Here is a 15275-nt window from a genome sequence, read left to right as displayed (position 1 = left end):
GACCATCATCAGCCGTGGCTGGGGATGGGGAGAGAAGGTTCTACATTCCTAGCCGGTGGTGCTGGCTGGTGATGGTGTTTTTACCCCTGGAGGGAAGGGCTCTATTTAAACAGCCCTGCTACGGCTGGCCGGGGATGTGAATGATCTGCTCCCAGCGCTGAGTTCCACTGTCTGTCTGTCACCCCACTCACTGTCACACACAGGAGCCAACATGAGCCGCAGTCCAGAAAGGATGTCCTCCTACCGCCGCCACTTCGAGGGCTTAACGGCCGCGCCCGCCGTCTACCAGGTGCGGGTGTCCAGCCCCTCTCCCACCCGCCACCGCTCCGCCAGCTACTCCCGCAGCGGGGGGTCCCTGGGGCGCAGGGGGGGCCTGTCCACCAAGTCCCGCATGACCAGGTAAGGTGATCTGTTACAAATTCTGAAAAATGATTTTGTTCTTTATTTTTGTTCAAAAGGAAATAGTTTTTTGTTTGTTTGTTTGTTTGTTAAAGGAGTAGCCTAGTTCACCCAAAAATGTAATTGAATTCATGGAAATTGTTTTCGACACATTCCTATTAAGGCAATAATTTGATGACAGGGTCCTCGGTCAATAGGAGACTCCACCGATCATCAAATTATTGATTATTTATTTATCGGTTCGAAGTGAAGCGGTGAACTTTTATTCTATGTGTTCTAGAGTTATGAACTCTGTGATCAATACATTCTTTATATATTCTGAATTCTACATTCTTTATATATTCTGAATGAATGATTTTATCTGGAGGGCCGAATTATCATGTGAAGCTTGACCAATCCTCAAAGTATCCAATCATCAGACCGTGAGGGACACTACACACATATTCTGGACGTACAGGACAGATAAAACCTGTTCATTCTGAACTGAAATGGCCATATATGGACATGGGACACACATTTTGCTTTTTGAAAAAGCCTATTCATTCTGGACTGATATTCTGGACGTACAGACAGAAAAGAAATGTTCATTCTGGACTGGAGTGACCATATATGGACATGAGGTGACATACATTTTGTTTTTGAAAAAGCCTGTTCATTCTGGACTGAGATGACCATATATGGACATGAAACACACATTTTGTTTTTGAAAAAGCCTGTTCATTCTGGACTGAAATGACCATATATGGGCGTGGGACACACAAAGCCACTCATTGGAAGCGGTTTTCACCGCTTCAAAAAAAAATCTCCATGAATTCAAGTCTTCGTGTGTAATCGATAGAAAATAAGTAATTTTTTGGGGGTGAACTATACTGCTTTAAAAAGTTAAATCTTTATATTGTGCTAGCAGAGGAATCATATTGCTATACGGATAAATAACAGGGAGGGGCTTCCTAGACTAGAGACCCCAATTTCACAGTGTTCCAATTCCAATTCTGTCAGCTTTTTTGTTTTGTCCAATGTCAATATGTTTATATACTGTTGCATGAGATCTCTCTCTAGTCCCAAGGGTCCATTTGGTTCCATCTGTGCACTCTCAAGAGTTACAAATGGATACATTTATGGACACATGTAATCAACAATACCACACAATGTAGGCTACTCTCAGTTGTAATAAACAGATGTAAGCAACACAGCTGTAGCTATTTCGTAATAATAATAATAATAATATAATTAATGATAACTAGAAAGGTGCAATTCTGGGAAATTGCAAGTTGTTGATGAAGTTGTTTTTGAACATTTCTGGAAAATGAATGATTGAACCTGGTGAACCTTTTTCATAACCTGGTCATGAAAAAGTTCTCTCCTTATCCTACCACCAGCTCCAGCATGGACGCACTGTGTTTCGGTATCTCCATGGGTCTGGGGCCCAAGCTGGACCTGGACGCAGCGGCCGCAGAGAACCAGGCCTTCATCAGCACCCGTACTGGGGAGAGGCAGGAGATGATAGTCCTCAACGACCGACTGGCCGCCTACATAGAGAAGGCAAGATGCACATACTGTACCACACACACACACACACACACGCAAAGCAGTGATTTGCGTGTAAAAAGCTGTAATGTGGAAGTTATGGATAAAACAGATAAAATGCGATTTTATCCAATAGTATGTTATAAATACAACATGTAACATGTACATTTGCAGGGGTTGGAAGTGGTTTCCATACTCAGACATCTTAAACGTTTTGGCTTCGAGACACAAAAGAGAGATTTTATTCCATGATTTCTAACTTACTTTTAGTACAGATAGTGCTAAAAGGATAACTAACACAAAGGCCCCAGGGGTTTCCATTGTTTGGGAAGCACTTCTCTAGGCTTGGTGATATCTTTGACACTTGCTTTGGCAATGTAAACAAACATATGTTCACTCATGCCATTCAAGCTCCTTTGAGTTGAAATTGATAGAGAATCTCGCGTTAAGAGTTGCGACCTCCTGTTCCCCTTTCGAATCATGTCACCGCAACGTATAGGCGCCGAGATCGACGCCTGCGTTCCCCCTGCCCTCGTCCTTCAGTTCTGCGTTCCTTACACACTGTTTGCCCCTCTTGTCCCTCTGCAGGTGCGCAGCCTGGAGAGCGCCAACAAGCTGCTGGAGTTAGAGATCGAGGCTATGATGAACCGCTACGTGAAGCCCTCGGGCCTCAGGCAGATGTACGACTCCCAGCTCAAAGACCTGCTCAAGACCGCCGAGCAGATGAGGGTCCAGAAGGTGCAGCAATCACACGCTCTCCATTCAACCACATGAAACCTAATTTCTTGCGAACAGATCTACAAGCTGTGAGCTTTGTAGACTGGCTATATTTTTGGGGTCAAAGAGATTTAGTATAGAGAGGGAAACATACTGTAGTGTAGACTCCTGGGTGACTCAATAAAGTATGTAGGATTTAAGTTATGAAAAACTCACTAACTAAAGGTCCGTAAACACCATGAGCGTTATTTTCATGCAATTCTTATTCATTTAAACCGGCAATAACCGTCAATTTGTCTTCTCGCAATAACCTGTATGAATGAAGCATCGCCAAATGAATAGTTATTATGTGTAATACTCACACCTTAACTCTGCTATAGCAGTGTTAGTTAGACGTCTCGGTAGAGATACAGCCGCCGTTGTGGGATTAAAGCTAAATAAAGCTAATGTCACGACTGAAAGAATGTTGTATGGCCTAATGTAAGATTTGTGGTAACAGTGGGAAAGGAGCCCCCTACACAAGCGCTCTGTTTCCTAAACAATGAACACAATTATGTAAAATGATGATGTTTTAAATATGTTCCTGCTGCCTACCAGTTGAAGAAATCACAGATTGAGGCTTTAGCCTTTGCTTGTATGAAATATCCCAGACCAATAGGGTTTGTATCGAAGATGCTTCTGAACTTGTGGCTGGTTTGGCCACTTCAAAATGCTCTAATCTTAAAATAATAACCTAAAATATCCTAAAATAGCATATCTACAAGCTCTCAATGGTACGCTTGGTGTGCAACATGCTTCAATAGAATACATGCTGGCTTCTTTGGAATCCAAAGGACTGTAATCTGTGTGTGTGTGTGTGTGTGTGTGTGTGTGTGTGTGTGTGTGTGTGTGTGTGTGTGTGTGTGTGTGTGTGTGTGTGTGTAAGTAAATCAGTTGTCATCTTTGAAATAGGTTGTTCTTTTGATCTGTATATGGACACTTGCTTCATATCCAAACTTATGAAATATCAGCCAAAGGCTGAGCGCATCAAGTCTGGGGCATGTCCACAGACTTGTGCTCCGTGTACTGCAACTCAGGTTCTGCAACGAACCTAACCCGTAGCCTCTCTATCTGGAAGAGGCGATGCTTTGTCTATCCTTGAGTGGACTAACATTTTCTCCATATAGAGTATAATCATTGCATTCCATATTATTCTGTTTGTTAAACACACTGCATACAGCGTCTGGTTTTGCCATCATTTGAAACCCTCTTCAAAAACGTTTGTATCTGGCATGTTAATTGTAGATCCAAATAAAAGTATTCAAGTGTGTGTGTGTGTGTGTGTGTGCGCGTGTGTGTGTGTGTGTGTGTGTGTGTGTGTGTGTGTGTGTGTGTGTGTGTGTGTGTGTGTGTGTGTGTGTGTGTGTGTGTGTGTGTGTGTGTGCGTGTGTGTGCGTGTGTGTGTGTGTGTGTGTAGGACCTGGCTCTGGCTGCTAAGGAGGCCATGGGAGGACAGGTGGAGGTGCTGAAGATGAAGTATGAGGAGGCCGTGGAGGCCAGGAAGAAAGCCGAGCTGGAGATCGAGGCCTTCCGGCCGGTGAGTAGAGCACAGGACATCACAGAGCTAGCCTGGCTCCAGCCAATAGACCCGCCCACTCTCTGAGTGAACTGCTTCTCTTGGTCTGGTTTTGTCATATGACGCGTCTCTTTCTACCGAAACCGACCGAAACCGACCAATGAAATCAATGCAATACGGAGGAGGGGTGCGTCTAACTTTTGAAAATCAACAGTAACAGTGGAGGGAGGGGTGGCTCACCAGAGTTCTTAATTGCCTCCTTTGAACTTCAAAAGAGCTACAATTACAAGTGTCGATAGCTTGTTAGTGATTCTCTCTAATCAATGAAACATCAAAGACAATGACCTGTTTGGTGCATGTCATTGAGGGGAGGGGGAGGAGGGAATGTTTTGTGTGCAAAAGTCAAACACAACCCCTCCCACCATGTCTCTTGTGATTGGGAATTTCAAATTTTAAATCCCCTCCCCTTTTCAATCAAATAGAATGGGGACAACTTCAGACTCAAGCTCCAGGGTAGAGTCTGAAATCAGGCTATCACAGAGCCTACACTACAGCATGTCACACCACAACATGTTGTGAGCTGCTAGTTACCTTCACTATTCATCATACAATGAAGTATGGCGATTAAAGCTGCTGTGAGTTATATTTTCTGGTTAAAACAAAACCCTGTCTCTACCTTAGCAGTGATTTTGAGCGGTGGTAGACCGCTCCTATACGTGGCTGTGCGTGTGTCTGTAGCCTTTTTCCTCAGCGTTTTGCCATAGCAGAATGTGTGTACGTAGCATCATGTTTGTCTAGTGAGGTCATATGTTGCATGTCTGTAGCCTTTTTCCTCAGCGTTTTGCCATAGCAAAACGTGTGTGTGTGTAGCATAGCCTGTACATCCTAGACTCAAATCCTAGTCTGAAGACGTTATGCAAGCACGACCACCGCTCACTTCACATTGGGTGTGATTTTTAATTCTAAATTCCTGGTTGGCTAAAACTGGTAGCCCGACCTGAAAATGTGTTTTCTGTTTGCTAAAGAGCTGGAGAGATAGAGAGACCTCTGTTAATTAACACACACTATAATGATTACAATCAGAATATTGATTGATTGATTGATTGAGAATGTAAAACTGGACAATAAAGGTATGTTTTTCACACTCTCAGAGACAGTACACTCCAGATATAACCATATTTAAACCATCCATGACTGTGTGTGTTTCAGGATGTGGATAAAGTTACATCTGCTCGTATCGCACTGGAGAAGCAGATGGAGAACCTCAATGTTCAGCTGGCCTTCCTGCAAAGAATTCACAAGGAGGTACCGTGTGTGTGTGTGTGTGTGTGTGTGTGTGTGTGTGTGTGTGTGTGTGTGCGTGCGTGTGCGTGCAAGCCCGTCCATCAATCTATTCCGCATCTGTGTGAGTCAACAGCTGGTCAGCAACATTATGCCGCTCATTTTTCTCATGAGTACTTTAACAAGTGACTAATTATGGCCATGATAGATTGTACTCCGTACAGTAGGAGACAGTGTTGATGGGTAACGCGAGTAAACATTTGAGCGTGGCAATTATCATCAGTGTGTGAACTTCTGTGAAGGAATAGACAGCAAACTGTGAAGGGTTAAAGCGATGTGTCATGACCAAACCCATGGTTCCTAGGGTTTGTAGCGACAAATATCATCATAATAGGTGACAGCATACATGTTATCATAATTAGAATTTGCATAAGGCTATGATTCTCAACCTAGTTTACATTTCAAGCTTCGCCCGACGCGGGAAATTTACTCAGGAAAGGCAACACTCACTTCACACTGGGTGTGTTTTTCGTTTTTTTCTCTGGGACCCTAATTTCACAAATTCTCAATGTTAAATTGACTTTGGGGGTGCATAAATGGGACCAAATGGACCGGAAAAGAGACAATGTATTCCCATTACATAAACTATATTTTTGTCCATGCCTTACCCCCTTATCCCCTATGGATGAAAACATAGCTCTAAAGGCCCATTCCCACTGGGCCAGATAACAGATAAAAAAAATCTCTTTCTCCAGATAATTTTCCATTCAAAGTGGATGGTAGATAAAGATAAATAAAATGATATCTATCACAGATATTTATTTTATCTGTGGCAGATATTTTGTGGAGAAAGAGATTTTTTATCTGTTATCTGGCCCAGTGGGAATGGGCCTATAGTCTCATATCACACAATCCATATGCTGCTGATATATTGCTCAGTCTTTAACGTACAGTATGTTTTACTGCCGGGACAGGAAATCGAGGAGCTGATGCAGCAGATCTACTCGGTGTCGGCACGGGCGGAGATGAGCTTCGGCCTTCCAGACCTGTCCTCAGCCATCAGAGACATCCAGGCCTCCTACGACAGCATCGCTGCCAGGAACCTACAGGTACAGCATGGATGATGAAACTAGGGGTGCAATAGTAGCCTGATTTCAGACTCTGCGCTGGAGAAGCAGTCCACTCAGAGAGTGAGCGGGTCTATTGGCTGGAGCCAGGCAAGTGCAATAGACCAGTATGGTTCTCAACCTTTTCAGGAAGGACATATAGAGTCTGCACACTGGTTACGCTCCATAAGTTTATTGCTGGTCAACGTTTCGATCTTAATAGATCTTCATCAGGACATCTCAACCTTTTCAGGCCCTGACAAGCTTGGAATTGTAGGAGTTGAGGCATTCAATTTAGTTTGCCTCAGTTGCATTGTGAAATAGTCTAAATAGAAGCTCACTCTGGGGACCCCCCCAAAACCAACCCACAGGTTAACAACTCGGCAATACACTATTTAAGTAATCTGTGGGAAAAAGTATCGATTATTTATCAGCAAAGACAGGCATTGTGGTTTCATTGCGCTGTAACAGCCCTTCATATTTGTCCTCCCATGTCAGGAAATGGACGTGTGTTACAAGACAAAGTTCATATTTCTACCACTTTTTGTGGTCACATGTTCAAATACTGGATTCTGATTGGCTTAAAACTGTGGTAAATCAGTCAACAACCTTGAGTTGGCTCATAGACCCCGCCCACTGAAATAATTAATGATTGTAACTAAAGATCCTTGCAAGTTACAGCTGTGTTTTCTTTCATGTATTTGGTAAAAGTGGTAGAAAAGCAATTTACCATTCGAGGTCAACAACCCACTCCCTCTCATGGTAAATGGCTTACGTTCACAACCCTTCATATTTTGTCCTCAGGAAATGGACGCCTGGTACAAGACAAAGTTCCAGGACATGAGCTCCAGGTCCACCAAGCACGTCCAAGGCGTCCGAAGTGTGAGGTCAGAAATCGCAAATTATAAGAAAGATGTGAGTAAAAGATTCTCTCCTTCTCCTCAACTGTTAATAACACTACTCATTAAAACTGTAATCCAGAGCATACTTTGATGAATAAAATGTTATTTCAACCAATCTGTGGTTGAATATGTTAACTACTGTTGTACATATGTTCAGTGGATGTGATAGGTGGTCTCCCTATACTCTTCCATTAAGACAATTAAGTGTGTGTGTGTGTGTGTGTGTGTGTGTGTGTGTGTGTGTGTGTGTGTAGATCCTTAACAAGGAGCGTGAGCTGGAGGCGGCGAAGACGAAGAACGAGATGCTGGAGGTTCAGATCCGCGACACAGCGGAGCGATACAAGAAGGAGGAGAACGACGTGCAGGTAAAAACGTAGGGGGAGAGGAGCTTATTGTAGGCATCTGATATGGTACTGTGCTCCATTCCCCAGGAGCGTATAGACACCACTGTAATGATACGGTACTGTGCTGTATTCCTAACAGGAGCGTATAGACAGCACTGTAATGATATGGTACTGTGCTCTGTTCCCCACAGGAGTGTATAGACACCACTGTAATGATACGGTACTGTGCTGTATTCCTAACAGGAGCGTATAGACAGCACTGTAATGATATGGTACTGTGCTCTGTTCCCCACAGGAGTGTATAGACACCACTGTAATGATACGGTACTGTGCTGTATTCCTAACAGGAGCGTATAGACGCCACTGTAATGATACGGTACTGTGCTGTATTCCTAACAGGGGCGTATAGACACGGTACTGTGCTGTATTCCTTTTTTTTTAAAGAATTGTTTTTGGTCTTTTTTTCTTTTTTTTGGGGGGGGGGGGGGCTTTTTATGCCTTTATTCGATAGGACAGTAGACTGACAGGAAATGGGGAGAGAGATGGGGAATGACATGTGGCAAAGGTCGTCCGAACCGGCGACGCCAGCAGGCATCATAGCCTAGTATATGGTACGCGCCTTGACCACCAGGCCAGCGGGCGCCCACTGTGCTGTATTCCTAACAGGAGCGTATAGACGCCACTGTAATGATATGGTACTGTGTGCTAACCCTAACAGGAGCGTATAGACAGCATCCAGCTGGACCTGAAGGTGACCAAGGAGAAGATCGCTCTGCTGCTGAAGGAATACCAGGAGCTGCTGAACATCAAGATGTCCCTGGAGATCGAGATCACCACCTACAGGTGACTCACCTAACTACACATGGGTCCTCCAGGGGGTTTACAGGAGGTCACCAGCTAAATTACTCAAAGACACTTTACAGTGGTTAACCACTTTAACTCCATATAGGCATGATAACCTGTTACTTTAAAGAGGCGGGGCCATAGTTTTGTACTTTTTCTGGTTTTCATGTGTCTAGGAGGTTGACAGTACTTCAGTAGACCCCCTGGTGTGGTTGTTATGAGCAATTATGTATTCTCTTAGTATTTGGGTTTTTAGCTGGAGGCTGCCACCCTGTGGGTCAAACGTGCCGGTCCAAAAACACAGATACTTATTACATCACAGAATCAACCCCTCCCCTAATTACCATTCACCCAACAACGTGGGTGTGGCTAACTTCAGCTGGGTCACCAACCACCATGACAACCACGCATACCAATGAACTGGTGGGTGTGGCCACATAAAAACATAATTTTAACTCTTTCTGTACACTTTTTTGGAAAAAAATCTTCCTCCTAGTATAATCATAATTGTAAATAATCATGTTTTATAGGGGGGGAAATCATGGCACTCCATCTTTAGAGGATTAAAATAAAATAAAAATCGCGAAATGACAAGAAAAAACGCGATATCCCCCTTAGGATAATCAAGGTATCTGTGTATCTACAAGCTGAAGTGAAAGTGTAATTCAAGCTAAAGTGTGATTGATTCCTCATCTTGTCTGGCAGGTTGCTGATCCACAGTGAAGACAGCCGCCTCAGCACCATGGTGCGCGTCATGTCTCTGATGCAGGGACCCCCCAGGACTGCCCCCCTGGTCCTGGCCCCGGCCCCTGAGGCCGAGGACGCCCCGCTGGCACCGGGGACGGCCGTGTCATCGGCCCAGACAGACCCTCCACAGGACTAGAGACCACCCAGACGTCAGGTAGATGGAACTTAGAACTGTTTACTGAAACCTCATCAAAAGAGCCCGGAGAGAGATCTACTGTAGATCACATATTACCAATGTTTTAAAACATATAAAAAAAAAATAGAATTGATTGATTTGAAATCTTTTTATTTTATATATTTGTTAACATTTAACTTATGAGCATTAAATAACTTTTGACATTAAAAATATTGTGGAATGGCACCTTCTGCATAATTAGTACATGTTTCTACTTTTGATACAAATACTTTTGTAAAGTACATGTTTAATTCCAGATCTGTAACAAAGTATTTCTGTAGTGATACTTTTACTTTTCCACCACTGCTGTTTCTTATACTCACCACTCCTCATTCTTGGGCTTTCCTCCCAGAACAGTGAAGGCTGATGAGAAGGTATGAGAGAGACTGACAGGAACGCCATGGAATCACCATGTCTGGAGCAGCGGACGACACAGAGCAGACCAACAACAGACAACCCACCCATCCCCCAAATTCAACTCATCTCAGTGGTTCTCAACCTTTTTTCATATCAAGGCCCATTATTCATTCAGCATTTGAGCCACGGACCACCATTTGATGAGATTTTGCCTCTCAGACCCCAAACGTAGAATATTTTTTCCACAATTCCATACAGCAGAGTTCCCCAATAGGCGGCCCGTGGGCCATTTGCGGCCCGCGGGGGGCTACTGTCTGGCCCCCACCAACCCCAGTAATAATGGTGGTATAAGAGCAGCAACAACACTAGTATATCGTCGTTGTCGGGTGGAAACCTCGTATCTCCAAATGTGTATGTTCTTTCGCAAAGTAAAGCCCTGCTTCATCATACAAGGCCGTTGTACAAAAGTAGTGAAAACAGCAGATCTACAAGCACACAACGCCTCGCGGTGAGAGGCGTTGTGTGCTTGTAGATTGGCTGTTTTCACTAGTTTAAATCATTTTTTAAATGATAAATGCAAAACAAACGGTTTTGGACATACAAGGTTTTCACCCGACAACGACGATATCTGAACTGTCGCTGGAGTAGTGGGAACGCCACCATCGCCTCCTGCAAGTGGCCCTCGGCTTGGTACCCTGGACATAATTCGGCCCTTGGGGGAAAACTAATTGGGGAACCCTGCCATACAGTATTGATGTTGGTACCATAGGAGAGATAACAGGTGATGATGATCAAAATGAACAATTCTTCTACATTCTCTAATTGTGTAGACTTCTTGTAAATTGAGTAATGCGGGTGTTTAACACTCTTGAAAGTGTAAAACCCGTAAGGGGCCATTTGGCTTCACTTTAGGCTCTCAAGAGTCCATTTGGTTACCAACTCTACGTCATTTTAGCTGGGGACCACCTGGAACCCCCTCAAGGATCACTGGTGGTCCCCGGACCACTGGTTGAAAACCACATATCTAGTTCCCTGGTTCTCAAACGTTTTCATGCCAAGGACATCCAAATTGATATGCATTTGGCCACATATAACATTAGATTATTATTTTATTACATTTTCTGAAGTCCTCTGCTCTACCTGCATTTAACCCTCTCTCTCTCTCATCGCCTCTGTGTTGGACCTCATAATCCTCCTGTGTGTCAGAAACATATATATTTGAAAGCCATTTAACAATAATAATAATAACAATAAACTGCAAGCAAACATGACGTCAGTGTTGTGGTCTTCATTTGAATGTATTTTGTCATTGAACACCCTAAGACAAGTCTTCATACTAAAAAGGTTTTATTTTCTATTTATTTTCTATTTTGAACTCATCTGAAAGCAGGCAGAGCCCGCACACCAGTTTTTACAGTGCAAGAAAGAGACAGTTTAGACAGTTTTTCTCTTGAAACATCTTTATGGTAAATAAAATCAGAGCAGCGCAATCTTTCCAGTTTCGGTTCAAGGAAGAGGAATGAGAACAATCCTTTTGTAAACGTGTCATAATAATTACATACTGTACAAGTACAACAATGAACGCCCATCTGGACCAAAAGTATTCCAGTTAGTACCAGTATATTGTTACAATACATTGGAAACACCCTCCAAAAATCCATTCAAAGACGATAACGGAAATGACATGGCATTGGATATCAATCTCAATTTGTCGGCAAGGCAATCCACATATTTTAGGCCTAGAATTATTGAATGCTTTAACCAGTGAAAAATAGCATATATACAAGCTCACAGCGCGGCACCGAGTGCCGCGCTGCGAGCTTGTAGATCTGCTATTTTTGAAAAAGTCGTGAAAATGTGTGCAAATCTTTGAATATATGTATTTTCAAAGCGAATGTTTGTAACTCAAATTTTGCTTCTGGGTGGTCCCTGGAACGAAATATTTTGAGATGGGGGTCCGTGGCCAAATAAATATCATTATGGGGGTCCTTCACATGAAAAGGTTTGAGAACCACTGACATAGTAGTCTCTCAAGAACAGACTAACTGAGCTCCAGTTAAGTGAAAAGGACCTTTTCTTTGACGATGGCTGGCCAGATTGCTGACATATAAACATAGGTTTTTACCAAAAAATCTTAGAAGGATTCAAAAGACACTTATAGAATCAGGTCAAAATTCTAATTTTCAAGATTCTTCAATAATAGCAATAGTTAAAGCATAAAATAATAATACACAATAATGTGTACCCGTTCTGAATGGGTAATATAGTAGCTTGGTTAGGTTCCACGATTAGCCTCACATAGCCATACACCTACTCCACAATCTCCTGAATGCCATACAGAGTCTGGAACTACACCTCCAGATAAACCAAGAACGGAAGCTGTCATCTGTTCGTCATTTCCGTTCAACCAACATTTGAACTTTAAAATACCTTTAAAACGTATTTTTGAATTCCCATGTCTGCTAAGCAGCAAGTGATATGTTTTGACTAATTAGATTTACAGTAGGACAAATTCGCGAGGCTGTGAATACGAAACGGAAGCGGGGAGGAGGCGTTACAGGGTTACCTCTTTACAGGGTTCCCACACATTTTTACCAATTAATTTCCAAAACTTTTCCAGAATATTTAACCCAATTTCCAGGACTATATAACAATAATTCAGCTCAATAACAAGTCGCTTACTCCTATGCGCAATGCCCAAAGACAGGTAGTGTATGCCAGTGGTTCTCAACCTTTTCAGGCTGTGACCCTCGAAATAATCATATTTTAACTGGGGACCCGGCACCCTGACGAGCACTAAGAGTTGAGGAATTTTGTATAACACATTTCTATAGTGAAAATAGCAGATCTACATGCTCACAACGCCTCGCGTTGCGAGGCGTTGTGAGCATGTAGATCGGCTATTTTCATAATTTCTGCCTCTGATATTTGACAATTTGGCCAATGTTTAATTTGTCATTTCAGAGGTATTAACAAAATCAATAACCAAAGACAATGCATAGCTATTTTTTCCAGGACCTTCCAGGACCCTTGATCAATTCCAAAACTTTTCCAGTACTGAAAAGAAAAAATCTAATTTCAAAATATTTCCAGGAATTTCATGACCGTGGGAACCCTGTCTTTACTTACAGATCATTTTCAGAGATTCTGTTGGTCAGACTGTATGACGGAAGCATCTGAAAATTGTGGGAGGCAACAGTCTGGCTTGCGAGAATAGTTCCACAATAACCATGATTATTTTTTTTACAGTAACAGTGCAGAGTTGTTTCAATAAAATATGAAAGCAAAGCATTGATTTGACTAATAGACTCCCTTCAATCTGACCCATAGTGCAGTGCTTCCCAACCATTCTTTCCTTCTTACATCTGACATCCATGCAATGTTCAGTCCTACACTCTTACGAGGAATGGCGAAAATAGACGATCTACAACGATCTAAAAGATCACAACATGTCGCATGGCATAACACGTTAGGTTATTAGTGTTTCATTAGTGTGCTTCACAATGATGTTGTTAATGTACATGTAGGAGTTATCTATGATTTGTGTTAACATTTTTGGACCGTCTCCATACAGACTGGGTCCTATATTGTGCCTTATGCCAGCGGTCTTCAACTTCAGGGGACATTACCACTTTAACCTTAGCATCCCTATTTTGAGGAGAACTTTAGCCAAAAATAGCAGATCTACAAGCTCAAACATTTGGAAAAGTGCAGAATTTGACTATTTGTTATTGGAAATACTAAAACATGCTTTACTCATTTGCTGCCCCCTCAAGAGTTTCCAGAGTTATTCCCGTACTAATTCTTCTTCTTTTTTTTTTTAAAGAAAATTATGATTTTTTTTTCTCTTTTTTTTTTTTACTTCCTTCTATCTACTAGGCATGATCGCGATCGCGAAATTGCATGTTTGACCCCCATACCAACCCCATCTTTCAAACATGGCAGCCATGTTTGTTTACATTTGAAGAAAACGTAATGGCACGAATGCCTGAACGGATTTCCAAGCGGATTCTTTTGTTTGAAAGCTGCGAACGGCGTGCACACGTGTGGTGCATGATCTACAGTATGCACGGGCGTGCATGATCCGGCGTGCACTATGAATTAGATGGAAGTCTATGGAGACTTGTGACATCCTGGCACTTTGGCAGACATATTCAAAATGCAGCAAATGAGTTAATAAGATTAAGGGATGGGGTACAAGACTCCATGTGGTCTAGCCCAGGTTGGGAGAACACTGCACATAGTGCATGATGCCCTTTCATTTCACAGTGACAGAAGTACAGTATATAAAGACGTAGAAAGGCTGAACGCTGTGCAGTTAATCGTACAAAAGGAAAGCAAAAGGTTGAGAATAAAGTTTGTACAGTACATTCACCATCGCTTTAGAAAATGATATGATCAATCAAGTATATAAAAGATAAGAGGATCGTGTGTGTGTGTGTGTGTGTGTGTGTGTGTGCGTGTGTGTGCATGTGTGCGTTTGTTGTTAGTGCACAGGTTTGGGTTGGTCTCCTACTCCACCTGCCAGTCGATACACTGCAAGGCTGACCTCATGAGCCAAGTCATCAGCACTTTCCTAAAAAACAAAACACACACAAACACCACAAGGCAGATTTAGACCACTGGCTCTCAAACTTTTCAGTGCTTTTACCCCCAAAAAGAATCCTGTAAAGGTTGACCGAATGTGTGTGTGTGTGTGTGTGTGTGTGTGTGTGTGTGTGTGTGTGTGTGTGTGTGTGTGTGTGTGTGTGTGGGCTTGCAAAGCTATCTTTGTGGGGACCTCATGTCCCCACAAAGATAGTACAATCCAGGGAAAAAAACATGTGGGGACAAATTAATACGTCCCCACAAGGTCTTTAGGGGTTAGGTTAAGGGTTAGGGTTAGGGTTAGGGTTTAGGGTTAGGGTTAAAATGAATGGAATGTCCCCACAAAGATAGTAGACTATGTGTAATGTCCCCACAAAGTAGCAATTGCAAACCTGTGTGTGTGTGTGTGTGTGTGTGTGTGTGTGTGTGTGTGTGTGTGTGTGTGTGTGTGTGTGTGTGTGCACATCCCTTTTTACTGTGTGTGTGTGTGTGTGTGTGTGTGTGTGTGTGTGTGTGTGTGTGTGTGTGTGTGTGTGTGTGTGTGCGTGTGTGTGTGTGTGTGTGTGTGTGTGTGTGTATGTATCGTGACATATCATATTTGACATATCATATTTGAACTGGGGGTAACCAGTAAGTGATATTTTTAGGTTGAAACAAAGGTTTAAAGCTCTATATTCTGATACAGAGTGTTTGTTCAGTAAACAGAGGTCTCCCTGTCTCTCCAGCTCAACACAA

General features: G+C 42.7%; 2 protein-coding genes across 2 annotated transcripts in view; one reads left to right on the top strand and one right to left on the bottom strand.

Annotated features, from left to right (window-relative positions):
• Nucleotides 1-211: 211 nt before the first annotated feature.
• ngs (notochord granular surface) lies at nucleotides 212-9557 on the top strand (the record flags this gene model as incomplete). Its single annotated transcript, XM_080744732.1, has 10 exons — nucleotides 212-399; nucleotides 1779-1941; nucleotides 2515-2664; nucleotides 4100-4219; nucleotides 5408-5503; nucleotides 6454-6588; nucleotides 7390-7500; nucleotides 7742-7852; nucleotides 8550-8674; nucleotides 9380-9557. 10 exons carry the CDS (start codon nucleotides 212-214, stop codon nucleotides 9555-9557), a joined length of 1377 nt encoding a protein of 458 aa, XP_080600858.1.
• Nucleotides 9558-12874: 3317 nt separating this feature from the next.
• The window catches only part of pgm3 (phosphoglucomutase 3), a 31662-nt gene continuing 29261 nt past the window's right edge, over nucleotides 12875-15275 (bottom strand). The window contains exon 13 of the mRNA XM_080744213.1: nucleotides 12875-14529. Within this exon, the coding sequence (XP_080600339.1) occupies nucleotides 14440-14529 (90 nt within the window). The 3' untranslated portion in view covers nucleotides 12875-14439. The remainder of the gene's footprint in view (nucleotides 14530-15275) is intronic.

Source organism: Nannobrachium achirus (assembly GCF_963921795.1).
Source record: "Nannobrachium achirus genome assembly, chromosome: 16".
NCBI classification, from domain to species: domain Eukaryota; kingdom Metazoa; phylum Chordata; class Actinopteri; order Myctophiformes; family Myctophidae; genus Nannobrachium; species Nannobrachium achirus.
Note: the sequence above shows the minus strand (reverse complement) of the source record. Positions and strands in the feature narration are given on the sequence as shown.